This window comes from Protopterus annectens, chromosome 10.part0, assembly GCF_019279795.1.
Source record: "Protopterus annectens isolate FY-2018-M chromosome 10.part0, PAN1.0, whole genome shotgun sequence".
NCBI classification, from domain to species: domain Eukaryota; kingdom Metazoa; phylum Chordata; order Ceratodontiformes; family Protopteridae; genus Protopterus; species Protopterus annectens.
In genome coordinates, this window is record NC_056744.1 from 544930744 (window position 1) to 544957752 (window position 27009).

The following is a 27009-nucleotide window of genomic DNA, read 5'->3' on the forward strand; positions in this document are numbered from 1 at the left end:
TGTTCGTGTTTAAAAATATTACTGATTTTTATCTGTGTATACACACTATTGATGGGCACATACATAACTCTTCTTCTATCTTTCAAAAATAGGGCATACAATTAATCACTGAACATTCAGACCCTTACTTATATCCATATATTACAGCTTCTATGAGTCTTGTGGTCCCCATACCTCAGACTGTAAAAATGGATTTTGACATGGATTCTGCCGTCAACCCCATCTATTCTAAAACCAGCCCTACTCAGAAGTATGTACAAAAGGATACTGCAGACTGGGTGGGGTTCTCGGGATAAGGGTGTGGACATTACCTCTTCCATGTTCATCAGAATCCATCCTTAGATGTGTGTACAGAAGGCCATTATAGCTTCTGTTGGGGCTGGGTATAGTGTAGTCATTGTTTCTTTCACTTTTTTCACATATTCAGAAGTACGCAAAGAAGTTTAATATAGCTGTATTTTTTGGTGGGTAGGGAGTCAGGCAGTATTCACAGACAGGGGTTGTGTATCTTCACATATAGTCTAGTTAGGTTATTGTGAGCTACTCTTTTATCAGCTTTGAACATTATGTCTTGGGCACAACTAATGTTTTCCTTGAAAGAAAAAAAATAAGATTGAAATTCTTTTCTTACTCATGATATTTGTTCAGGCCACCACTGGATTAAAAGATTGGGAGAATGCTGTAAAATGCACCTCAGAGCATCTATGACCATGGCTTTGGGGCCCTGACTTAAGTGAGTTATTTCCTAAATGGTTATTACTCTGCTGTCTTGTCCAGCTAATTTGTTTTGAAAAGATGCAAGTAAAACTAAAGTTGAACAGCAACAATGAGTTTCTTTGCTTAATCAATTTCTGTTCAAGCCATCACTGGATGAAAAGATTGTATAAAAAAATAAAATGTGCTTCAGGGCATATAGAAAGTCACGGCTTTTTGAAAAAGCTGAAGGCAAAATGTGAGAAAAGGAAGAAAAGACTAATGTGCGTGGTGTGGGGGAGTCTGGGGTGGGGGGGGCAGAGAGGACGACTACTGGATGTGTGTGTGTATGGGGGGAGGGGTGAAACAGTAGGCATTGCCTAGAGGACCATTTCACCTGTCTACCCTGTAGTTAGAGCTGTTGTAATGCATAGTCATTGCAAGTAAATGTCAATAACTGTGAATGCCCCACTGTGAGATGGGCCAACAAAGTGTGGCACATAGGCCTGCCCTAATGTAAGAGCATTGTTGCTACAGTTCAGTCTGTGCACACGACTCCTAAAACGCTCTAGCAGGAACTAAAATATTGGTTTACGAGGGGTAGCAGCAACAGGGCGATACTTAAGTTTTTATTGGGCCCCTAAATTGATATTTGCTGGGGCCTCAAGATGTTAATGCCTGTATGAAAGCAAACAGCCTTTTTCTTAGGACTCTTTCTAAGAATTTTCTCAATTAAAAAACTTCTACAGGCCCTATTTCTAGTTAGCAGACTCTGTGGTTTAGGAATTTTCAGTAAAGGTGACCAGAACCAATGCTGTATAAGCCCAAAAAAGAAAGTGTTCATGAATTTCCTATCCTGGGACCTTATTTTGTCAGGGTCCAAGACCTGAACAGCTTAACAAGTCAGTGTGTTGTGGAGGCAACATGCAGTGCTGTAAGAAATACATCGTTTAGTACTACCTAACCCACAACATTAATATTCTTCTTTCTGCTTTTCCTCATTAGGGGTCGCCACAGCAGATCACCAATCCACTTATGATTGGCAGTATTTTTTTACAGTGTCGAGTTGCCAGCCCAGCACCCAACATTCAGAGAAGGCACACACACACACACACACACACACACACACACACACACACACACACACACACACACACACACACACACACACACACACTCACCTGCATGTCTTTTAAAGTTGAGTCGATCGCAGGGACGACATGCAGACTCCACTCCGAAGGCACTCCAGCTGAGAAATGAACCAGAGAACCTCTTGCTGCGAGGCTACAACACTAACCAGTGCACCACAGTGGCCGACAAGTACTTCCTAACCCACAACCTTAATAGTATACTAGTAAAAAGAATAAAAATGTAACAGTCTTAAACTATCTGAACTGAAGCCAGCAACCATGCCAACAAAGCTGATCAAAATTCGTTCTAGAACAGACAGAGACTCAGCAGGCCCTATGCTGTTGTAGCATTTATTAAACAGACCAAGCTCATACTAGCAGGGAACTAAGCCCACAACAGACAGCTTGCTATATGGCTTTAGTACGAAAGGAGTGGTGATAATAACTAGAAAAATGTATAGGATAGAAACCAATCCGGGGAAAGATAAGTGAGACAGGTAGGTGTGTGTGTGTGTGTGTGTGTGTGTGTGTGTGTGTGTGTGTGTGTGTGTGTGTGTGTGTGTGTGTGTGTGTGTGTGTGTGTGTGTGTGTGTGTGTGTGCGTGCGTGTGCGTGTGCGTGTGTGTGTGTGTGTCTGTGTGTGTGTAGAGGGAGGGGATAGTTAGATTATTTATTTACATACATTTGTTTACCGGGAAATTCTGAATGGACTCAGGACCTTTTTCAGCGGATGCCCGGGGAGAAAAGTTCCACATCATGTACATGACAAATAGAGATACAAAGTTGCAGCAATAGTAAACAACATTACAGGTTGTTGGCTTTAATACAGTAACAAGATATTGATTATCAACAGTATATACAGTAATTGTTGCAAGTAAAAATAGTTTCTTGTCATTTATAATATTAATAACAAAGTTGTCAGACAAGATTTAAAAGTACGTAAGGACAACTAGCTAATTCTGACTGTGGTTGGTAGTGGTGGTAGTAAAGTTGGGTTAAGAGTCTAGGTGGTGGGGGAGTAAGGGTGGGGATGTTAGTCTGTATTAGAACAAGGACAAAGCCAGTGCAAATTTAAGTGGAATTTCAGCGCAGTTTTGAAAAGGCTGCTGGAAGGTAAAGTAGTTGTAGAAGGTGGAAGATTGTTCCAAAGTTTAGATATGGTACATGAAAATATGGCTTCTCCTGCTGAGTTTTTGGGTTTGATAACAGTGAGTTGATTCTTGTTGCTTGATCTTAGGGGCCAGTGGAGTGATAGGGTTGGAGAAGGTTTGAAGGGAAGGGAAGGGATGTTATGGGGGTGGTTAATAAGTTTATGAGCGAGGGTGAGTTGATTAAAGTGAAGGAGCTGTGGGAGTTCTAGCCAGTTTAGTTCTTTAAGGAAGATACAATGATGGCTGCGGTAGGAGGTTACAGTGGCAAATTTAGCAATTTTGTTGTAACAAGCATCCAGCTTATGTAGGTCTGTCTGTCTAAGGTTGGTAAGTATGGGGGATGCATAGAGTAGGGTGGAGATTAGCGGGGAATTGGCTATGGAGATTCTAGCTGCCTTGGTTAGGAATTGGCGGCTTCGATATAATGCACCAAGTTTCTTGTGAACTTTTTTTATTGTGAGAGATATGTGTGTGTCAAATCTAAGTTTGTTGTCTATTTCCACATTGAGTAATTTCGTGTGTTCTGATGGAGAGATGATGGTATTGTCTTTGACGAGAATGTTGAAGTGGGTGGTGTTTTGGGTGGCTTTGGAAGGTTGGAACAGGAGAAGTTTAGTCTTATTTGGGTTGAGTAGGAGCTGTGGATTAGATAGCCAGCTTTCTACAGAAGAGAATGATTCCTGTGTGATTTGTTGTAGTTCTGGTAGAGTGGGGGCAGAGCAAATGAGAGTAGAGTCATCTGCATACTGTATAAGAGATGCTTGTGTGGTGGCAGTATGTAGGTTGTTAGTGAAAAGTGAGAATAGCAGAGGGCCAAGGATAGACCCTTGGGGAACCCCGAGAGTAACTGGGAGGTGAAGTTATCATCCCAGATTACTGATTGCTGGCGTCCATGTAGATAGCTGTGGAACCAGTTGCAGGCTGATTGTGAGAAGGAGAGGTTGGTGGAGTAGAGAGTAGTAGCTCATGAGAAAACATAACATTTGAGAGATCTAGAAATACAGCAGTAGAGAAGAGGCCATTGTTTTTGTGATGAAGTATAGTGTTGGTGAAGGAAAGCAGAGTGGAGGTAGTGCTGTGATATGGCCTGAAACCATGTTGGGTTTTGGAGAGGAGATTATTAGCTAGGAGGTAGTTGGAGACCTGAGTGTTGGTACTTTTTTCAAGTATCTTGGAGAGAGTGGAGACAATAGCAATGGGGTGGTAAATGGAGAGGTCGGAGGAGGGGGTGCCTTTGTGTAGGGGATGGAACATAGCCTACAGTTACGGAATGGTTGATTAAAATTGAAATTGGGTATGCTAGTGTATCAGCTGCAATTTTCAAGTATTCAGAGGGTTGGTTGTCAGCTGCGAGTTTGGTGGGTTTAAGTTTTGACAAAAGTCTTTTTATGTTGGAGGTAGGTACTGTGGTGAAGAAGAAAAGAGGAGTGTGGGTTAGGGTTAGGAGCTGGGGGGGGCTGTGTAGGGAAGTGTTGTTTGCTTAGAGATGTTAGTTATAGTTTCAATTAAGTGTTTGTTGAAGGATTCAGCAATACTGCTGGAGGAAGGGGGAATGGAAGGTTGGGGGGTATCAACCTTCCCTGGATGTAGAATAGTGTTAGTGGAGCAGAATTGCTTAGGGTTGTGGTTGGTAGAGTTTAGGGTGGATTTATAGTAGAGGGAGTTGTCTAGAGGGAGTTTGCTTTTTGGCCTTATTGTGCAGTTCAAGGAATGATTGCCTATCTGAGTTATTTTTTGTTAGTCGCCAGTGATCCCAGGTCTTATCTCTGGATTTCATTAGGGTTCTGGTGGTCTTTTGTAACCAATTAAAAGAAAAAATGATTAAAACAAATGCTATGTACATGTATTTGTTAAGATCAACTTTAAATTATGAATTATAATTTAGCTGCCCTTAATTCTAAAACTGGGGCAATGGATACTTTTTCATTCAACCCACGGGGAATGGTAGCCTATAAAGTTACCTGCCACCATAATTCCTTGTATTCCACTTTTTCTTCCCATTGTCTCCCTCTTGCTTTTCTTTTTATACAATCCAAAACAAAAAAATACATATCTAGCATTGGTACATTGTAAAGAGTGCTTATATAGGGCGTTAGTATCTTTTTTATTCTGCATTTCGTAGCAGTGTTCATAAATTCTTCTCTTTAGACATAAAGGTATTGACCGTTTAATAAGTATATACTATAATGCATAGCAAATACTGAGCTTCTAAACAGTTGGGTGGGAGATGCTGAAGTGTTAACATCATTTACACTGTGCTGCATTGTTATTTGCTACAAAATTTATAAAACTTACACTGAGTCTCGACATGTCTGAAATTATTCTTACTAGCAGCGGTCTTCATTTTACAGCACTGCTTGCAATTATGTTCCTTAGGTTCTGAGGGAGCAATAACATATCAAATCTAATTTGACATGGTTGTATGTTTTTGTGTATTATAATAAAGAGTGCTGTTACAGACAGGCTATATTCAAGTTTGGGGATGAGCATGTTTATTTTTATTGGTTTTTGACCTCAAAAGTAAGGAGGAGGTGAATTTGTATGTGGACTTTAGTGGAATAATGGCTTTGTCAAAATGTAGTCTGTGGTTGAGAGAAGGAAAGTCATCAATCAGACAGCATCAATACTTCTGTTGTGTAACACAAGAGATGGTATTACCAACAAGGTAGGTCCTGGATGCTAGTTTACAGACGAGTATTAGACTAACTGTCTTTGTGGGCCATTATAAGCCTACCAATTACCATATGTGAGAATCAAACCCTACACCTCATGTCTGTAAGGCAAGCACTTTAACCATTACGCCAATGCTAGTCATAAGTGAGTACCTGGCTGATGACAAAAGGGGAAGATCACTGCACTAGGGAGGCTATTTTATAACTCCTTGCAGATATTTACTAAAGTTCTGTTCATACAAGCAGAGAAAATCTGACAGAGAAAACTGTTAAGGACTGACAACACTACAACCTGCGAGAGATGCACTTACATAACCAAACTGGAAGCAAAGCTCTCTCCAGCCAAGATTGTGCTAGACAGTCAAGAGGAGAAGGTTAACACCTGCACTATACCTCAAGCAACACAGAGCCCTTCAAAACCCACACCACCAACACCCACACATTGTAACACTAAACCCACATATGCGGAGGCCCTTAACATTAACCTGCCCAAGCAACAAGGACCTCCAAAGCTGATACGCAAACAAACACCAGTTACAACCAAAGTAACACACAACTCAAAACATCAGTTTGCCACCCAACAACAGCCACTAAGGCATGACAACGTACCCAACACTTTAGTCATAGGTGGCTCCATAGTCAGGCACACTGATGTCCCACTGACCAGGCTGAGCAAGGAGAAAATTACTGTCAACTGCCTGTCGGGATCCAGGATCTGCCACATAATGCTTGCACTCAAGTCACTCCACAACAAGTACAAATATGACTCTGTCATTGACCATGTTGGAATGAATGACTTAAGACATACCAGGAGACATGGAGGAGCTCTCGGATCATGTGGCCCAGGCAGGTATGACCTTAGCCCTGAGTAGCATCCTGCCTTCGCCCAGAATGATACCGCAGTATAAAGACAAAATGACTGACTTCAACAATTGGCTAAGCTTCTGGTGTCATTCAAAGGGGAATCCAGTGTCTGTCTGCCTTGGACGACATGATCGACAAACCATAATGCTTTGCCAGATATGGTCTGCACCTATCATCCCTGGGATTCAGGTTACTGGCCAAGGCTCTTGCCACCCCCATAATGCCATTTTTAGGCAAGGCTCAAATGATAAAACTACCACCATAACAGATAAAAGCATGCAAAATGTGAAGGTAATGCTACTCAATGCTAGAAGTCTAAACCTCAAAATGCACTCTCTTCAGGCACTCCTAAAAATGGAGAACATCGATATCTGTGCAGTAACTGAGACCTGGTTCAAGGCTCCAGACAGCACCCCTGCAATACCAGGCTACAACTCTTACCACACTTTTTGACCACCAAACCAGGACCGAAACACTAAAGGTGGTGGAGTATCCATATTCACCAAGGATATTCACACCTCCAGGCTAGTTGCCCAACACAACGCATCTGAAATACTACAGGTGCAACTAACACTAAGTAAGACTGCAATCCAAATTGTAGCTTGCTACAGATCCCCCACCATGCCCCAAGATTCTCACTACACCTTTCTAAACATACTGGAAAATATTAAGATAAGCCTAACACCCTAATACTGGGTGATTTCAACTGCCCTGCCATTAACTGGGAAGACTACTTGGGTACCAACACCTCTGCCCAATGGCTCTTGGAATTCATAAATTCCAACGCCCTGGATCAACTAATCCATAGTCCACCAGGGGCTCCAATACCCTAGACCTGGTCATTACCAACATGGGAAATCGATGCTCCACACCAGTGATCATCCCCTCGTTGGTCAGGTCTGACAATAAGCTAATCACCCTTGACATCCACATCCCACCCCCCAGTAGAGAAACCTCCATAAAAAACTTCTCCAAAGCCAACTTCATGCTACTCACGTCAGAAGTGACAAACATCACAACACCCATGCAGATGGGAACTGAAAGTTCAACTGCTGAATCCTACACTAAGGCACTGTACGAGCATATCCATGCATGCATAAATCGTGCCATTCCAAATAGAACCAAGACGCTCTCCTCCAAAAAAAAAAAGCCATTCTGGTGGTCCCCTACCAGAAACAAGTTATACAACAGAAGGAAGAAACTGTTGCAGAAAAGAGGAAAATCTCAGGATACAAAAAATTACCTTACCATCCTCAGTAAGAAGCTGAGATCCCTCATAAAATCCTCCAAAGCTAGTTATGAAAATAAAATTGCCAAAGATTCTAAGGACAACCACAAGGCATTCTATAGTTATGTCAAGAATCTAAATGGTAATGCTCAGATCTGCTCTGAGCTACAACAGAATGACACTAAATATACTGACCCAAGGATATTGCCAATATCCTGGCAGATCGATTCAGTGCCAACTTCACCCTCCTCTCTCCCCTAAAGGGCACATCTCAATTCCAAAAGCTTGCCAAATACCGGCAATCATGGCCACAGAGGTAAAAAATGCACTCTCCAAAGCTAAGAATACCGCACCCATGGGACCAGACGACATCCTGGGCTGTGTACTACATGAACTACAAAGTGAACTGGCACCTCACCTAAGTGTCATGTTTAATCATAGTCTCACCTCAGGCTTTGTGCCCAATGAGTGGCACACAGCTACAGCTATCCCACTCCACAAGGAGGGGATCCACCTTGGACCCCGGGAACTATCATCCCATCAGCCTGACAAGCCTGATCTGCAAAGCCATGGAACGCCTTACCATGGAAATTATAAACAAAGACATTGGCAACCTTCAAACACTGGACCCCACCCAGTTTAGTTTCGTGAAGGGCCGATCTTATCTCCTCAACCTGACTGACTTCTTTGAATCAGTCTCCAGAGCCATGGACGAGGGTAAGACAGTCCACACAGCTTACCTGGACCTCGCCAAGGCCTTTGACACCATCCCCTACTCAGTAATCATAGATACACTTACTAAGCTGGGAATTAATCCCTACGTCACTTAGTGGGTCACAAACTGGCTTACTGACAGAACCCACACTGTAAAAGTAGCCGACTCCAAATCCATCTCCAAACAAGTGACAAGTGGAGTACCACAGGGTTCAGTCCTGGGACCGCTCTTGTTTGGCATTTACTTTTCCGAAGTACAGGCCAACACTAAGAGACTCTGGCTAACAAAGTTCACAGATGTCTGCAAACTGGGAGCCATTATCGAATCCCCAAGTGATGTGGATATTGTACAAAAGGGCCTTACAGAGACAGATGCTTGGTGCCAGAGCCATGGGCTCAAGCTCAATGCCAAGAAATGTATAGTTATCCCCTCTGGGAAAAACCATGTACCCATGAATTACCACATAAGTGGCAGTACACTAAACACCAAAAGTGTGATAAGGGACTTAGGGACACAGGTCGACAGTGGTCTCACCTTCGATAACCACATCGTCACAACAGTCACAAAATCCTTCTATGTGGCACATGTCATCACTAAGGGCTTTTCATCCAGAAAAAAAGGAGGTCATTGTCCCACTGTACTCATCCCTCATTAGACCCATCATAGAGTACAACACCCCGTTTGGTATGTACCTCACAAGACACCTTCAACAACTGAAAAGGCCGCAGAAATACCTCACTAAAAGAATCATAGGCCTAAAGCAGATGCCTTATGCTGACCATCTAAAGAAACTCCAGCTATACTCTGTTGCATATCGTCTACTCAGAGGTGATCTCTGCTTAACATACAAGGCCATGTCAAACCCAGAGCTGCTGGACATGCTACACGTAAAGAAATCCCAGTCCCTCAGAGCCATGTACTCCAGGGATCTAAACCTGGTCATCACAATGAACAAAACATGCTGGAGGGATAGGTTCCTGTCCCAGAGACTCCCCATACTCTGGAATAGACTGCCCATACATGTCAAACAGAGCGCCTCTTTGGCCCTCTTCAAAAACAACCGTGATGACTGGATGGGAGATAGGAAAATCACCCCGGGGATCACGTCATTCGCCCTGCTAGACAGGGGACCAGGGAAGTAAATGTCCTGGGTAGAAATAGTCGGGGGAACTGTTATGGCTAGGCTTGTATAAACCCTAGGGCCGATAGCCTAGTACCAACCTATGAACCTATGTTGTCCTGCTGAAGGAACCTTTAGGGAGTGCAATTACCACAAGTCAGTTACAGTGAAACTCAAAGGATATTTTTTTGTGGGGAAGAGCACTCCTGCTCCCCCACATGTTGAACATCCCAGACCCCAAGCCATATGTATACTAACCTTGAGGGTTACATAACAGTGTGGAAAAGTCCAAATTCTAGGAAATTTACTCTGCAGTAACTACACTCACAGAAACTGCTACTGTATTACTGAATGGACTCACAGAAACTGTTGTTGTACCACTGAATGGACTCACAGAAACTATTATACTAGTGAATGCACTCACAGAAAATGTTGAACTACTTAATGGACACACAGAAACTGTTCTTGTACTACTGAATGGACTCACAGAAACTGTTGCTGTACTACTGAATGGACTCACAGAAACTATTACACTAGTGAATGCACTCACAGAAAATGTTGTACTACTGAATGGACTCATAGAAATTGTTGTGCTATTGAATGGACTCACAGAAACTGTTATACTACTCAATGGCTCATGAATGGTCTAGTCTTAAGGTTGAAGAAATTCAGAAGGAAAGTCTTGAAGCAAGGATATCACAGGGTGAGTTACACAGGGCTGTCAGTATAAAGCAAGTAAGCAGAATATTAGCCAGCCATTTTTTACAAGAGAACGGAGTTCTAAGTGAGAAAGCGTTTAGAGGACTTATTCAACAGTATTATGGATGGCTAACTAATGCTTCTGTCTCCCCTGAGATGAGGCATTTTTAACTTTTTTTCTGAAACATAAAGATGATCATCTAGGCCCAGCAAATTGCAGCTACCTCCCTTGTTAATGCTGATGTGGAAATTTATGCAAGGGTTCTACTTAGACAATTTAAAAAATGTATTCCACATGTTACCATAGCATCTCAGATATGACTTGTGAAGGGACTACATTGGGGGGGGGGTCTTTGACAGCTTTTACTAGACATTTTGGAATTATCAGAACACTTCAAGGTTAGAAGAGCAAATATTATTTTTTTATATGAAGAGTGTGTGCTGGGTGAAGCTTGGCAAGGTGGATAGATTTCTTACAAGCAGGAATGGTTTTCTGTGGTTATCTGCAAATGACAATCACAGCCACTGACAGTATTGCATACAGCATAGGAGTACAAAGTGGCAAAAGGCAATGATGTCCCTTGTTTCCAGGACCTTTCACATAACTATGAGGCACTGTTATGGAAACACCTTAGGTACAAGAGATGTACAGTCCCAAGTCTTGCAGAGCATTTAGAGGTCCTCTGTGCATCTTCCTAAACTGATTCATCCTTCCAGCCCTTTAGTTCTTTAATTCAGGAATGCTTAAAACTGAGGAAGTATTCTTTAGATAATCTAAATTCTTTTATATGTGTATTTTGTAAGTGACACCTGTTTTGCTCCAAAAGTTTGAGAGCATGTACAGGAGGCATGAATCTTCATTTGTTTGTTTCTCCAATATTAACCTCCTTGCAGATCATTATATAGTTCTTTGCTACAATGTTGAATAAGTTTTATGCATAATACTTCAGGAAATGTTTGGCTTTTTGGCAAGGAGACAAGTACAGAATATCATTCAAAGAAATCAATACGTATCCCCGAATCAGTTCTAAATAACTTACCATTCCTGGTATATTTCCCAAAGGAGGTGGGAATTATTTAGGTTTGAAAATATTTTTTTTATTGAAAGGAATACTTGAGGGATACTGGAAGAAACATAGATTCATAGGTTGGTACTAGGCTATCGGCCCTAGGGCCTATACAAGCCTAGCCGTAATAATTCCCTGGCTATTTCTTCCCACACTATTTACTTCCTGGACCCCTGTCTAGCAGTGTAAGATATCCTTTTCTGTTAAATAGCTGGGTGAGGATGGCTATTTTTTAATCTGGCAGAAGTGGGGTAGTGAGTTTTATGATTTTGCCATATTTGATTTCCATACTTGACAAATACTTGTACCACACATCACCCCAATAACTAGACAGCCCTTTGACTAAGTTTCACTTGAGTAGTAAAGACAGCAGAATAACCAGGAACAGTCTAAAAACATAGAAGAACACTGGTGGGGGAAGAGGAGGGATTTTCAGATTTTACCTGGTATGTTAAAGGCTGTACCTTAGCTTCTACACTTGGGGAAACTCTGTGAAACACCTTAAGTGAATACAAGAACACACTTCTCACTGTTTATAGAGACTATACCAAGGAACTAGAGTATTGCCAAAAAGTCAAAGTGGCGGTGAACAGACTGGCTTAAGGGCAGACATTTTGGGATACTAGTTCTCCCGTTCGATTCTCGGCTGGAGCGCCTTCTGTGTGGAGTCTGCGTGTCCTCCCCACGGTCGAATGGCGTTTGAAAGACATGCATAGAATGGGCGTGCCTTCGCTGAAGGTTGAGCATCGAGCTGGCACCTCGGCACCCATAAAAAATCTACTGCCAATCATTAGCGGACCAGAGTTCTACTGTGGCGACCCCTAACTGGGAAAAGCCAAAAGAAGAACAAGTGATACAAGTAATCCATTTTGTCATGCTGAGGAAAAGAGGAAAGGTTCAAACAAACTAAAGCGAGTCTAGCTTTTGAAACAGAAAAATAAGAACTTCTACAAGTCTGCCAGATATCTGAAAGGATAATGCTAGACTTTGTCTAAAAGGTTCTGACAAACTTAGAATTGAGTAGAGTGTGCCCAGGGGGACATGGATGGACTATGAATGTCTGAAAGCCAACCCGACTTGAGAAATAGCAGATTTTAAAAGCAAATACAATAGTGACAGTATTTATTTATTTACATTTTGTTGACTGGGGTAGTCATACTGGACAGTGCACATTTTTAGGGAGGTGGGAATTAGAAATAGAAATATGAACTATATGAATAGAATACATAAATGCAGTTTAACAAGATAAAAAGTAACGTAAATACTAGTCACACTAATAGCAAGGAAAATATGCACAAATAGTAAGTTACTGTACAGATAATTGCACGAATTACACTAATCACACTAGGATATTCTGAATGTATCAGCGGTATGGGAAAGAAGAGGGACTTGTGCAGAGGAGCTATCATAAACTAGACTTTAAATTGTTTAAAGAATGCTTCCTTGGTTTTAAGTAGTCCTAAATTAAAGAACAGCTGGGGGATGAATCAGTTTAGGAAGGTGTGTGGAGGACCTCAAAACGCTCTACAAGATCTGGGATTGTATCTCTCTTGTACCTAAGGTGTTTACATAAGTCGTGCCTCGTAGTTATGGGAAAGGTCCTTGAAACAAGACAACTTCTGATGGAGATGTGCGGTAGAGGCTGCTGGGAATTTTCATAAGTGTTGGATATAGAGTATATTAAGCCCGCAGCTATATCTAGGAACAGTATACAACAGATTTTACAGTAGAGAAACTTCTATAAGGTAGGAACATTTTATATTTGGAGCCACACAGGACAAACAGAAATGGAAGTGAACTGAAAGGTAGAGAGAGGTGAAATGGGGAGCTAGACACATAAACTCAACCTAATAATAGAAGTCAAACTGAGTTGAATCTGTCAGCAAGTTATGAAATGGCAACACAAATCATTCACATTTGTAGCACAGTTTCAAGTCAAGGAAGAGAGTGGAAGAAGTCAGAGGTATTAATATGTGGCTCAGAAGGAACCAGGGTTGAAAATGATTCATCTCCTACAGTAGAAAGGCTTCCAGTTGTACCGCTAGTAAAACTGCTTAAGGTATATCAGTGGACTGGAATTTAGCAGTATAAGGTATTAAAGTTGAAGCAACCCAAGTCAATGGAAAGTCTTCACTGAATATGGTCCTGGATGTAAGAGTAAGGCAATATAGAATTCACTTCCATCAGAGTAACTGTCACTAGTAGGTCAGGTAAAGCGCTAGTTCTGCTATTTTTACATCAAAAGTTAGCTATGCTGCTATTTGTTTTCATATTTTATTATCATTTGCTGTGGTGCAGCGGTAGCGTTGTCGCCTCACAGCAAGAGGTTCTCCCGTTCGATTCTTGGCCGGAGCTCCTTCTGTGTGGAGTCTGCATGTCCTCCCCTCGGTCGAGTGGTGTTCGAAAGACATGTGTAAATGGGCGTGCCTTCATTGAAGTTTGGGCATCGGGCTGGCACCTTGGCACCATAAAAAATCAACTGCCAATCATTAGCGGACCGGAGTTCTGCTGTGGCAACCCCTAACTGGGAAAAGCCGGAAGCAAACAACCTTATCATTTGCAATTACACACGGATTCTCACAGCCTTACACATAGGTATTTAAATACTCAGTTGTGGAGAAACTCCTACTTTGTTTGGCTGTTTGTTACTGTTGTTGCAACTGTCTGTGTCATCCTGGTATAATCTTAATTTTATCACTGTAAGCCTTTCAATGTATTCTACTGCACAGAACTGACTAATATGTGAAAGCAACACAACAATCTTGAATGGTGAATATTGAACATTAAATTGCAAACTGAAGCTCACTTTGTAGACATTTATTCTGGGTGAAGCTTACCAAAATGGTGAAAAGAACAAAAACGGGGAGATAAATGGTCTGTTTTTCAGGAACAACGATGACAGACTAAAACACTTAAAGGTCTGCAATGGATCAAAATGGAGGTAGGAGGAAGAAAGGGATGGAAGGCAATTGCCTGCGTGTGAGCCGAGGTTAAGTGTAAGAAGGTCACTGGGTAGCAATAAACTTGTGGTTTTGCAGTTGCCTCTTTTAAGCTCATGTTTATAAACTGTGTATATTAAGAATGGAAGTTGTCTCTTTTAAGCTCATGTTTGTGAACTGTGTGTGTATTGAGAATGGAATCTGATAATACACTGTTGAAGCTGACAAGCTGAAAATTCAACATGTTGGTGCTTTTTGAGACCTGAGTGTGCATGCATGTAAACTGCATGTGTGGAAAATTGCAGCTGTAAACTATAGCAAAGAATATTAAACCCTGATTCCAGTAATAGCAGCTATTAGAACAAACATGAAAGATTGCTTGGAATTTGCTTCCTTACTCCATGCTCCACTTTCCAGGTATTTGTTGAGTACTGGAAACAGAGGGTTGAGGAAGTCTTTATTATGAAGATAGCAATGGTTTGGCCTTGAAAAATTTTTCAAGAAGCATTTAAACTGGTGTTGTTTAGTGTTACTGATATACCTAACTTTTTAGAAAATGAGAACTGAACAACTGCTTTATCGTTGAAATCAGGAATATCAGCTAATCACAGTTGTATTAATCTATGACATTAAAATCTGTCAAGCAATGAGGTTGGAAATTTGTTTTATTGCTTGCTTGCTCCTTTTAAAGACATTTAAAATCATTAAAAATTTAAAAAATAAGGAGCTAGCCACACATTTAACAAAAAGGAGCCACATGGAGTTTTTATAAAGGTGTTTAGTATTTTCATCCTGTTCAATACTTTATAAATTGACTTTTTTTTCAGAATAACACTAACTTCACATTTGCAATGTTAAGTACCCATCATTTATATGACTCATCAATTACATCAACAGATGTGATGTATTTAATTGATGAGTCATATGACTCATGGATTATCATTAGGGTTTATTTTTTTTTTACTTCCTAAACTATAACAGTGTTAACATTTTTGACTACTAAAGCTTTCTGTCATAATGCAACACATCAACCTTATTTCTAAGTGCAGTAATGCAGTCTAAGGAAGGCATTACTAAGAAATTATAGGCCATTCAGTGGTGTAAGGCCTTATTGTACATAAGGGTGGTGCATTATTACCCAGTAACATCCAGTAATGCCTTTACTGTTGGAAACTGTTGCTTAGATCTTACCATGTTTGTGATGTAGAAGTTAAAAAATGATTACAGAAAGGAAATGGACATACCTTTATTTACAAATAAAAAATGAGTCTCATTTTATGTGCATTAAGAAGGTTGCAGGTACTCTAAAAGTACAATACATACCTGACATACTGTTCAAGTTATTTTTCTCATTTATAAGTTTAATTTTCATTAATTTAATTGGTAAAATATGCTGCGCTATATAATTTTATTTATAAAAGATACCAAAACAATAGTGTAACTTGTCTAACATATTTCAGTGATAATCTTACAAGTAATCTCAATTTACCTAGTGAAGACACCGGATGCTAATCCATATGTTGTGTTATTAGCCCTCTTTAAGACCTCTTCTTCAGTATCAAATGGCAAAACAGACATTACGGGACCAAAGATTTCTTCCTTAACACATGTCATATCATCCCTACAATTCACTGCAAATAAACGAAAGTTAAAAAAAGACATTTTAAATTGAAAAGTTCAATGACTACAAGGAGGCAGAAAAAAAGTTACAATGACTATGTAGCACCGTTTCACTGTTCTAGGCATTTAAATGACACATGATCACTTCTTGATAAACAAGGGTTACATTTTTAATGCTCAGGGAGAGAACATGGAACACACAAATTATAAAGATGATAAATGCATGAAACAAAGAATTCAGTTTCTGTACTTTATTTATTTTTAGTGCATACAGTATGATGACTGCATTTCCATAAATAGAAAAAAAAATCACTTGTGTGACTATAGTGTGAGACCCGACCTTAACAAATATTAAGCACCCCCTGCTTAACTCGTGAGTTGGGTCTTGCTCTAGGCTGTCAAATCTGATAGTTCTGACCAGCAAAGACAGCATCAGAATAAAAACATAGATTTGTTTCTACCTGCTGTCCATACCGGTAGTGTCCCTGGCTTCATGTTATAAACTTAGAAAGTAGCTAGAATAACAGGATATGTGTTTACCTGCATTTTCTGAAGCATATGAACCCTGAAACTCAAATGTATTTTCATTATTTAGTGACTTCAGTCCTCCGAGATTTGTCTGAAAACCAGCGATTTTATGAGGAACAGACCAAACATATGAGGCAAAAATGTAAACATTCTGCCAAAATCTTGACAGCTGAGAGGCATGGCAATCTTTCTGAGAGCACTCATTAAGTGCTTTACGGCTTTGAAAGCCAGTAAAACACTTATTGCTTGCTCTTTCTTGTAACTAGTACTACATGGAGCAGATAATTCCACTACAAAGAGTTATAATCAGATCTCCAGCCATAACCGTTACTTTTCTCTCTCAAGGTGAATTTTTTGGCATCCAAGTCTTGAACACATAATAAACTGGGTTATGATTCGCAACTTGATCATAATCCTCTATATTTACTATCTGGTGATCAGGTTAAGTTCACTAAATCAAATGTATCATTACAGGGGAAAGAAAATTGAGACTACAGTAATTTGTATATAATCTGCAGAAACAGCTATATTTATGATATTTATAAAAATAGATCCAGCCATTTAGAAATAAATTAGTCTCACAGGGAGCTGAAGGTATTACTTTGGTGGAAAGAATGTTATCCACATGTCTGATTAAAGTTCAGAAAATGGCACTGTACAAAATCTTTTACTAGAAAAGTCGATCTTTGAGTATTACACCACAGAAGACAAGAAAGAAGAGGACCTAAGAAGGAAACCTGGCAAGTCAACAATGTGATGGCTGTAGTCCAGTGCAACAAGCAGGAAACTGTAGTCCATCAACAGGACCTCTTTGTCAGAGATGTACAAGTTGATGAAAAAAAACCCATAAAAGTATTTGTGGAGCACAGAAAAGTAAGTAATGCTGCTAATACAAACAGATACACTGGCCAATGCCAGCAGAATTCTGGATTAAATATCTACATGAGCTTAATCAAGAGAAGCATGTGTGAGCATAGATAAAATGAAATAAGAAATACAAAATGGAGCTTTGAAGGCCATTCCTTGCAAGAGTCCTTAAGCCAGTGGAAGAACTACAACAAATGTCAACAAAATTAGCAGAGTTATGATGAGTCTGGAATGTGATGAGAGGAGGAAACATTGGATAGAATTTGTCTTTTTTTTCTCATCTGCAGTCTTCAAACACCAGTACAAAACTGTCAACACTTTCAAGCTGATTTCAGAATATTTCCAGGCAGTGGATGGATACTCCCCCTGCCAGGTGCCAATAGACTGTGCCACCTATTAGGAATGTCATCAGTTAGCAACATCTGCTAAGTTATTAGCAGGAGGGATATCAGAGCAAATGTTCAAGCCAAAGTCTTAGATCAATAACTAAATGCTGGTCTCCTGAAATTAGAAAAGTGTTTTATGTTGTTTGTCAAATGTCATAAGGAAGTGATGGGTAGGTATGGTGTTAAGAAAAGGAATGCAGAAGGTCAGATGGTAGTGGATTTTGCAAAAAGGATGGACATGGCTGTGGTGAATACATATTTTAACAAGAGGGAGGAGCATAGGGTGACATACAAGAGTGGAGGGAGATGCATACAGGTGGATTATATCCTATGCAGGAGGGCCAGTTTGAAGGAGATTGGAGACTGCAAAGTGGTGACAGGGTAAAGTGTAGTTAGGCAGTATAGAATGGTGGTCTGTAGAATGACATTGGTGATCAAGAAGAGGAGGAGTGTGAGGGCAGCACCAAGGATCAAATGGTGGAAATTGAAAAAGGGTGATTGTGAGATGGAGTTCAGAGAAGAGTTAAGACGGGCACTGGGTGGCAGTGAAGAATTACCGAACAGCTGGGTAACTACAGCAGAGCTAGTAAGGGAGACTGCTAGAAAGATGCTTGCTGTGACATCTGGACAGAGGAAGGAGGACAAGGAGACCTGGTGGTGGAATGAGGAAGTACAGGATAGTATACAGAGAAAGAGGTTGGCGAAGAAGTGGGATTGTCGGATAGATGAAGAAAGTAGACAGGAGTATAAGGAGATGAGGTGCATGGTAAACAGAGAGGTGGCAAAGGGTAAGGATAAGGCGTATAGAGAGTTGTATGAAAGGTTGGACACTAAGGGGGGAGAAAAGGACCTGTACCGATTGGCTAGACAGAGGGACCAAGCTAGGAAAGATGTGCAGCAGGTAAAGATGATAAAGGATAATGAGGGAAATGTACTCACAAGCGAGGATAGTGTGTTGAGCAGATGGAAACAGTACTTTGAGGGGCTGATGAATGAAGAGAATGAGAGAGAAAGCTGGATGATGTGGGGATAGTGAATCAGGAAGTGCAATGGATTAGCAAGGCGGAAGTAAGGATAGCTATGAAGACGATGAAGAATGGAAAGGCAGTTGGTCCAAATGACATACCTATGGAAGCTTGGAGGTGTTTAGGAGAAATGGCAGTGGAATTTTTAACCAGATTGTTTAATGAAATCTTGAAAAGTGAGAATGCCTGAGGAGTGGAGAAAAAGTGCTTTGGTACCGATTTTTTTTTAAGAATAAGGGTGAAGTGCAGAGCTGTAGTAACTACAGAGGGATAAAACTGATCAGTCACAGCATGAAATTATGGGAAAGAGTAGTGGAAGCTAGGTTAAGAAGGGAGGTGATGGTTAGTGATCAGTAGTATGGTTTTATGCCAGGAAAGAGCACTACAGATGCGATGTTTGCTGTGAGAGTGTTGATGGAGAAGTACAGAGAAGGTCAGAAGGAGTTGCATTGTGTCTTTGTGGACTTAGAGAAAGCATATGACAGGGTACCTAGAGAGGAGTTGTGGTACTGTATGAGGAAGTCGGGAGTGGCACAGAAGTATGTAAGAGTGGTACAGGATATGTACAAGGGTAGTGTGACAGCGGTGAGATCTGTCGTGGGAGTGACAGATAGGTTTAAGGTGGATGTGGGATTACATCAAGGATCAGTTCTGGGCCCTTTCTTATTTGCACTGGTGATGGACAGGTTGACAGATGAGATCAGACAGGAGCCCCCGTGGACTATGATGTTTGCAGATGACATTGTGATATGTAGTGAGAGTAGGAAACAGGCTGAGGAGACCCTGGAGAGGTGGAGATATGCTCTAGAGAGGAGAGGAATGAAGGTCAGCCGGACTAAGATGGAATATATGTGTGTGAATGAAAGGGGGGATAGAGGAATGGTGAGGATGCAGGGAGTAGAGTTGGCGAAGGTGGATGAGTTTAAACACTTGGGATCAACAGTTCAGAGTAATGGCGAGTGTGGAAGAGAGGTGAAGAGAGTACAGGCAGGGTGGAGTGGGTGGAGAAGAATGTCAGGAGTGATTTGTGACAGACGAGTACCAATAAGAGTGAAAGGGAAGGTCTACAAGAGGGGTAGTGAGACCAGCTATGTTATATGGGTTGGAGACAGTGGCACAGACAAAAAGGCAGGAGTCAGATCTGGATGTGGCAGAGTTAAAGATGATAAGATTTGCATTGGGTGTGACGAGGGTAGACAGGATTAGGAATAAGTATATTAGAGGGTCAGCCCAGGTTGGACAGTTTGGAGACAAAGCCAGAGAGGCGAGATTGCGTTGGTTTGGACGTGTACTGAGGAGGGATGCTGGGTATATTGGGAAAAATGCTAAGGATGAAGCTGCCAGGTAAGAGGAAAAGAGGAAGGCCTAAGATAAGGTTTATGGATGTGGTTAGAGAGGACATGCAGGTGGTTGGTGTGACAGAGCAAGATGCAGAGGACAGGAAGAAATGGAAACAGGTGATCCGCTGTGGCGACCCCTAACTGGGAAAAGCCGAAAGAAGAAGAAGAAGAAGTCAAATGTCACTGCAGAAGACAAGTAAAAACTCCTGCCTTTGACTTTTTAAAGATTTTTTTTTTGTTATTTGCTCCTCAAAATTCTCAAATGCTAATGTAGTCCTACATGATGCATCTAAAGCCAAGGATACACAGATTGATCCAAATTACAACCTGCTCCCTCTATCCCCTTCTGAATGATAACAGATAGTCAGAACTTCTTTCTGCTGTTCCCATCATCTTCTCTGAACTCTGTTTCCAGACTTTATTCTTCAGTTGTTATCTAAGCATCCACAATGCTGCACGACTTCTCAGTTATCCCTCCAAATTTAAAACAGACAGTTCTGTTCATTTGTCCACCTACCCTCCCTTTCTCCTAAAGAAAACAGGTTCAACTGCCAAATGTTTGGAATCCTCACATGAAGAATATTACTGGTATCTTTTGCCACAACCTGCCGTAGGAGTTTTACCTCATGTTTCCAACAAATGAGCAGTGTCCTTAACATGGGTGTCCACATGTACATCATGTCCCTTTGTCTGTCACAACACTCACTGACCATCAGTGGTCACTTACAGAATCTCCTCACTAACTGCTCCCAAATCTTAACTGTCTTTTTTGTCAGAAATACTGTCCCATTACTCACAATGTCTTCCATTCCGCATCAGACCATTCCAAGCCAGTTTTAGTCTGTCCATCATTCCCCTGTATGTATGTATGTATTTATTTATTTATTTTATTTTATTTATTTATTTTACATTTGTTGACCGGGCTAGTCTAGCTGGATATATGCCCATTTTCAGTAGAGGCCCGGGGAGATAAGCTCCAAAGTTAAAATGAATTTACATTAAAGAAATACATTAAAATAACAGAGTAAAAGAAAACATTATAACTGGTGACATAGTTATAAAGTGTAAAAACACAGTAAGTAGAACATAAATGGCAAAAATATTGTTACAAAAATATTGTTACAAGTGACATTCTGAGAGAATACTAGCATAATGTACAGTAATTGAGGATAAAGGAAAGTATGAAGAAAATAGCAGTTATGTAAGTACATCTAGTGGTATAACATGTGGAAAGAATATATATAAAAAAACACACATTTATATATGTATATATATATATATATATGTATATATATATATATATATATATATATATATATATATATATATATACATAGATAGATAGTAAGAAGGAGAAATAGATCAGTGGATGTAAATATGAAGTAGATTTAGGGTTCTAAAGGTCTAGAATGTAGTCAGGTGTCAGGAGCTAGAGTTAGTCAGGATTAGCACAGGGGCACAGCCATTGTGATTTGAGGTAGAGCTTAAGTTTCTTTTTAAAGAGAGATTTAGAAGGAATAGTAGAAAGTTCAGAGGGAAGCAGGTTCCAGTGTTTTCCAACAGTGTTAGAGAAAAGGGAATCTCCAGCCTTGTTGTTTGCTTTGTCAATATTTACGAGAAGTTTGTGTGCGGATCTTAGGGACTTTAGGTTATGGTAGGGGTAAATAAGAGTAGATAGTATAGGCGTTTTGTCAGGTTGATATAGAATTTGATGGGCTATGGCTAGTTAATTAATTTTTAGTTGCTGCTGAAATTCAAGCCAGCCTAGTTGCTTTAGATTAGTACAGTGGTGGGTTCTGAAAGGGTTACCTGTAGCAAATCTGGCTATGTTGTGGTAGGAGTTTTCTAATTTCAAAAGATTCTTTTTTGATAAATTAGTAAACATGGGTGAGGCATAGAGAAGGGCAGAGATAAGGTGGGAGTGGGCAATAGTTATTCTAGATTCTGGAGTGAGGGAAGGTTTGATTCTGTAAAGAGAGCCTATTTTTTTATTAATAGTTTTCAAAGTGTTGCTTATATGGGTATCGAAGTTAAGGTTGTTGTCAATGGTAATACCTAGTAGTTTGGTAGTAGGATCTTGTGATATAGGTGTGCCATTTTTAGATGTTATTGTAAAGTCTATATGGGGAGATTTACTGGAAGGTGTGAAGAGAAGGAGTAGTTTCAGTCATGTCCATATCTCTTCTCCTCAGTATCCCTTTCTGGCACTGATAGCGGGACAGTTTCCCAGTTCTTCTGCTATTTTGCTACATAATGGCAGAAGCTGTCTTTCTCCCTCCTTTACCTGTCGCTTTGTCAGCTGTTAGAAAATAAGACAATTTCCTGCGGTTAAGTTTTATTTCCTCTTCACATATTCCCAATTTCTCTGATCCTCTCCCTGACTGTACCCTGTACAAAGATATTGGCCATCTCATTAATACCTCTTCTGCTCCTCTTAGAATGTGTTTTTCTATAAACCTTAAACTTTTTGTTTTATTTTTATTTATTAATTTTGTTGACTAGGAAAGGCCGACTGGGCAAAGCTCTTTTTTCACTGGTGACCCAGGAAGAAAAGCTCCATAATTAAGTTACAACTCATACAATGGGAGAGCATATAACCAGCAACTGTGTAAGCCACTGATGGTGATATACAAGCAAAACATTTTAGAATATGATATGTACATTGGGATTACATATACAAGGAAAACATTTGAGTGTACCTATATGAATTAGGATAATAAAGTACATATTTACAAACAAAACTAAACCTAGAATTTGAATAATACACAGATGTATATGTATAGCCGTGCATGAGGAGTAAATCCAACAAAAAATGCTAAAGGTACCAAACTAAACCACGAACAATGTCAAAGGTACCCAGGAAAGCAAGCCAGCGAACGAGATGGAAATAAAGTTTTAATCAGCCAAAGTGACAAACACTTTAATGTATACACTCAACATTCAGCATATTCGTGTCTAATACATAGACTTCTTCAGATGTAGACTAAAAAATCCAAGTGCCTTTTATACTGTTCCATTTCATTAATTGAATTCAATCAATTAAGCTATTTTACATTTAAAAAGACATTCTATGTATACACAGACAATATGTAATAAAGTGCATTCATGTTTAAAACTTAGATAAAACCTCTTTATTTTACAAAATACCTATGCTAATAACAACCCTAAAAAAATAATAAACCCTTTTTAATGGTTAAGAGATAGATAAAAATTATGTAAAATCTTCTCATTACATTTTTATACATTTTCTAAACTGTGCAAAGTGTAACTTTATACACACACACACACACACACACACATATATATATATATATATATATATATATATATATATGTATATATGTATATGTGTGTGTGTGTTTTGTACGTGAGCTCTCTCATGTGGACATTTTTATTATTTACCTTTTTTTTAGAGTACTTGTAAAACAAACCAAAATAGTTAAAAAATCTGCAGGTGTTAATAAAAACTCAACTGGCAGCATGTAGTGGAAAAAATGCTTATAACTTAGCAGATCTCATTTAATAGGAGGGCTATTGAAATATTTTAATTTAAGCCTGGTGGGGTTGCTGCTTGCAAGTTCACTTGCCATCATAACTCCCTATACTCAATCGCTTCCTCCCATAGTCCCCCTCAAACATCTTTCTTTACACTCTCTAATACAAAAAATAAAAAATAGCTCTTATACATTCATGACAATAAGTGCATTGTTTCCTTTTTTATTTGCATATCATAAATGTGGAACCAAAACGAAAAAGAGAAACTAGCGATATCACAGCCTCAGAGTATCATAAATGTGTTCGTATAGTCTCTTTTTTAATTTACGCTCAGTCTTTCCAATATAGAAAGACTGGCACACCTCAAAAAACTGCTATATACACTAATCCACTAGGATAACAATTAAAATATTAATTTCCATTTAACCAAATGTTTCTACTCTCCAAAAATATTCTTTCTGTTTGCAATATAACTACATGTGAACAATACCCACATTTGTAGGTGTCCTTCTTTCTTCTTTTCAATTTATTCCATTGATAATCATTCTCAATCAAACTTTTCAAGTTCTGAGAGTTTTTGTAAACAAATTTCATCTTTCTTCTAGGTATTTTTTCCAAATCAGTGAAACTTATAAATGTCTCCCATTCAGATTCAATAATATTTTTTGCCATTCGAATACTTGCATTGTATTCTAAAATCATAGCTTTACCAAAATTAGTCTCACTGTTTTGTTGGACATCCTTTCTTTCAACCAAATTTTCACCTAAAATAGGCCTGAATCTATCTTGTCTCCCTTCGTGAACTTCCCTTTTTACTTGTTCAATCATTTCATCCGGGTATTTTCTGGCCTTAAATAAACTTTCCAAGCATTTGATTTCAATTTCAAATTTCAAATTCTTCATCAACAGAGGTCATCCTACATGCCCGCACAAATTGCACTTTGACAATATTCTTTTTATAGTGCATTGGATGTACAGGTAAGAATTTGAGAAAGTTTGTGTCTTTCTGCTTTTCCCGGTTAGGGGTCGCCACAGCGGAACTCCGGTCCGCTAATGATTGGTAGTGGATTTTTACGTACCGGGTTACCGACCCTGACGCACAACCTTCAACGAAGGCATGCCCCATTCACGTATGCCTCCACACAGAAGACGCTCTAACTGAGAATTGAACGGGACAACGTCTTGCTATGAGGTGACTACACTACTGCAGCACCACCACCACAGTAAGAATTTGAGAAAGTACTCTTCCTAAATACTTTGGAGTTAAATATATTATTGTCCTTATATACTTATATGTCTAAATACTGAAGTTTTTGTTGAGAAATACTGTAGGTTGTTGTTTTTGTCATTTGGCTTTTTCCTGGTAAGGGATCGCCACAGCGGAATACTGGTCCGCTAATGATTGGCAGTAGATTATTACGAAACACCGAGGTGCCAGCTGGATGCCCAACCTTCAATGAAGGCACTCCCATTTACACACACATGTCTTTCGAACGCTAACCCAAATACTGTAGGTAAAATCTAAAAATGTACTACTGTTCTTTAAAAAGGTTACAAAATCTTGTACTTTGCCCTCAGACGCTACCGATAAAATACAAATATCATCCAAAAATCTTCTGTACATGGTCCAACAACCACTGTAGATGGACCCTAAAACAAATTTCTCTTCCCATTTAGCTAGAAAAAGATTTGCGTATGCAGGGGTGCATGCTGCGCCCATTGCAACCCCATTGACTTGATGGTAAAACTCTCCTTTGAAATAAATAGAATTATATTTTAAAACCAATTCCATTAAATTAAGACAAACCAAACATTCATTTTCTGTCAATTCACCATCCTCAAAAATAATTTCCTGTAGCATTCGTATGCCTTCCATATGGGGAATACTAGAAAATAAAGCAATAACATCTATAGTCACGAAGGAAATATCATCCCTGTATAACTGGGTCTATATTAAATCAGCGAACGCTTAAAATAGCAAATGCTGATTTATAGACCCTTTAAAAGCGGAATCTTGAAATCCCGAAGACATGGAACGGCGATTTTTATTTTTCCCAGGGAAAAAAAAATGTTGGGCTGTTTTTGGGACTTTGCCATTTCCTCCACTGTGGTACAATCTCAGAGTTGGTATATTTAAGTAGGGGGGAGGGGGGTGGGGGAGATTTGCCCCCCACACCATTTAGTGTTTTGAACTTTTTTGTTTTGTTTTGTGGAACAGCGATTTTCTTTTCCCTGGGAAAAAAAAAAATCACAGTTCTGTGCCTTCGGGATTTCAAGCTTTCGCTTTTAAAGGGTCGATAAATCAGTGTTTGCTATTTTAAGCGTTTGCTCATTTAACATAGACTCTTTTAACTCTCTCAAGAAATCCCAAGAATCTCTTAGTATAGTTTTCCTTTTTAATCATATCCCTTTAAGTTTCATGTCAAAATATTTCACTAGGGGCAATGTTTTAGATCCCTCCGCAGAAACTACTGGCCTAAGTGGTGGATCCATTTCATTGTTAGGAATCTAGAATGTCTTTTTAAATGTAAAATAGCTTACTTGATTGAATTCAATTAATGAAATGGAACAGTATAAAAGGCACCTTTTTAGTCTACATCTGAAGAAGTCTATGTATTAGAAACGAAAATACTGAATGTTGAGTGTATGCGTTAAAGTGTTTGTCTCTTTGGCTGATTAAAACTTTATTTCCATCTCGTTCGCTGGCATGCTTTCCTGGGTACCTTTGACATTGTTCATGCATGAGGAGTACTAAATACTGTTTTGAGATGTTTGGTTTGGTAATGAAGAGTTGAATTACCATCTCTCTCTTCAGTGTTTTTACTGGAACCCACACAGATTTCCATTCCATCAGACTTCCTTGTCTCATCTACTAAACTTTTCAATGAAACAAATTGTTTCTTATTTCTAGGACTGCCTATGTTGGAGTCCTGCCTCAAAATTCCTTACTCCATCTTCAACTCTGTGCTTCTCTACTTCTCTCCACAATTTTATCATTTAGTTTTCTCTGTTTATGCCCCCCACAGTGATGTCTCCTTCTTCCTATCTTACCCATACTCCACTATCTCTGTGGGTTCTTTTCAGTTCAGCTTCATTTAGAGGCCAAACATTTCCTCTAAAGTCCACAGGCACACAGCCTCCCTAGCTTCTCTTCATTGTTCTCTGGGTTTCCCCATTTATTTTCTATTTTCTTTGCCAAATGAAGTTGTTAAAACTTTTCTGTTGAGCAATAACCTTTACACTACCAGATTTCATTTGGATATGACACAAAAAGATATAATATGCTGGGTAAAAGAATTTAACAAGGTTTTTCCCACCTGCTAATATTCCCTTATCCTTGGAATTTTGCCTATTTGTTTCTTAATGTTTTGCCCTAACTTTAGAACAATTATTTTCTCTACTTTATTATGAATACCAAAACACTTCTAAATTTAAGCATTTCATTCCCTTCTCCCTTAATGAGTACACTAA

At 39.5% G+C, this 27009-nt stretch overlaps 1 protein-coding gene across 1 annotated transcript in view; it reads right to left on the reverse strand.

The window, feature by feature from the left end:
• LOC122813217 (4-trimethylaminobutyraldehyde dehydrogenase-like) overlaps window positions 1-27009 on the reverse strand; it is a 325358-nt gene that overhangs the window by 44001 nt on the left and 254348 nt on the right. The window contains exon 10 of the mRNA XM_044085402.1: window positions 15767-15908. Coding sequence (XP_043941337.1) covers window positions 15767-15908 — 142 coding nt within the window. The remainder of the gene's footprint in view (window positions 1-15766; window positions 15909-27009) is intronic.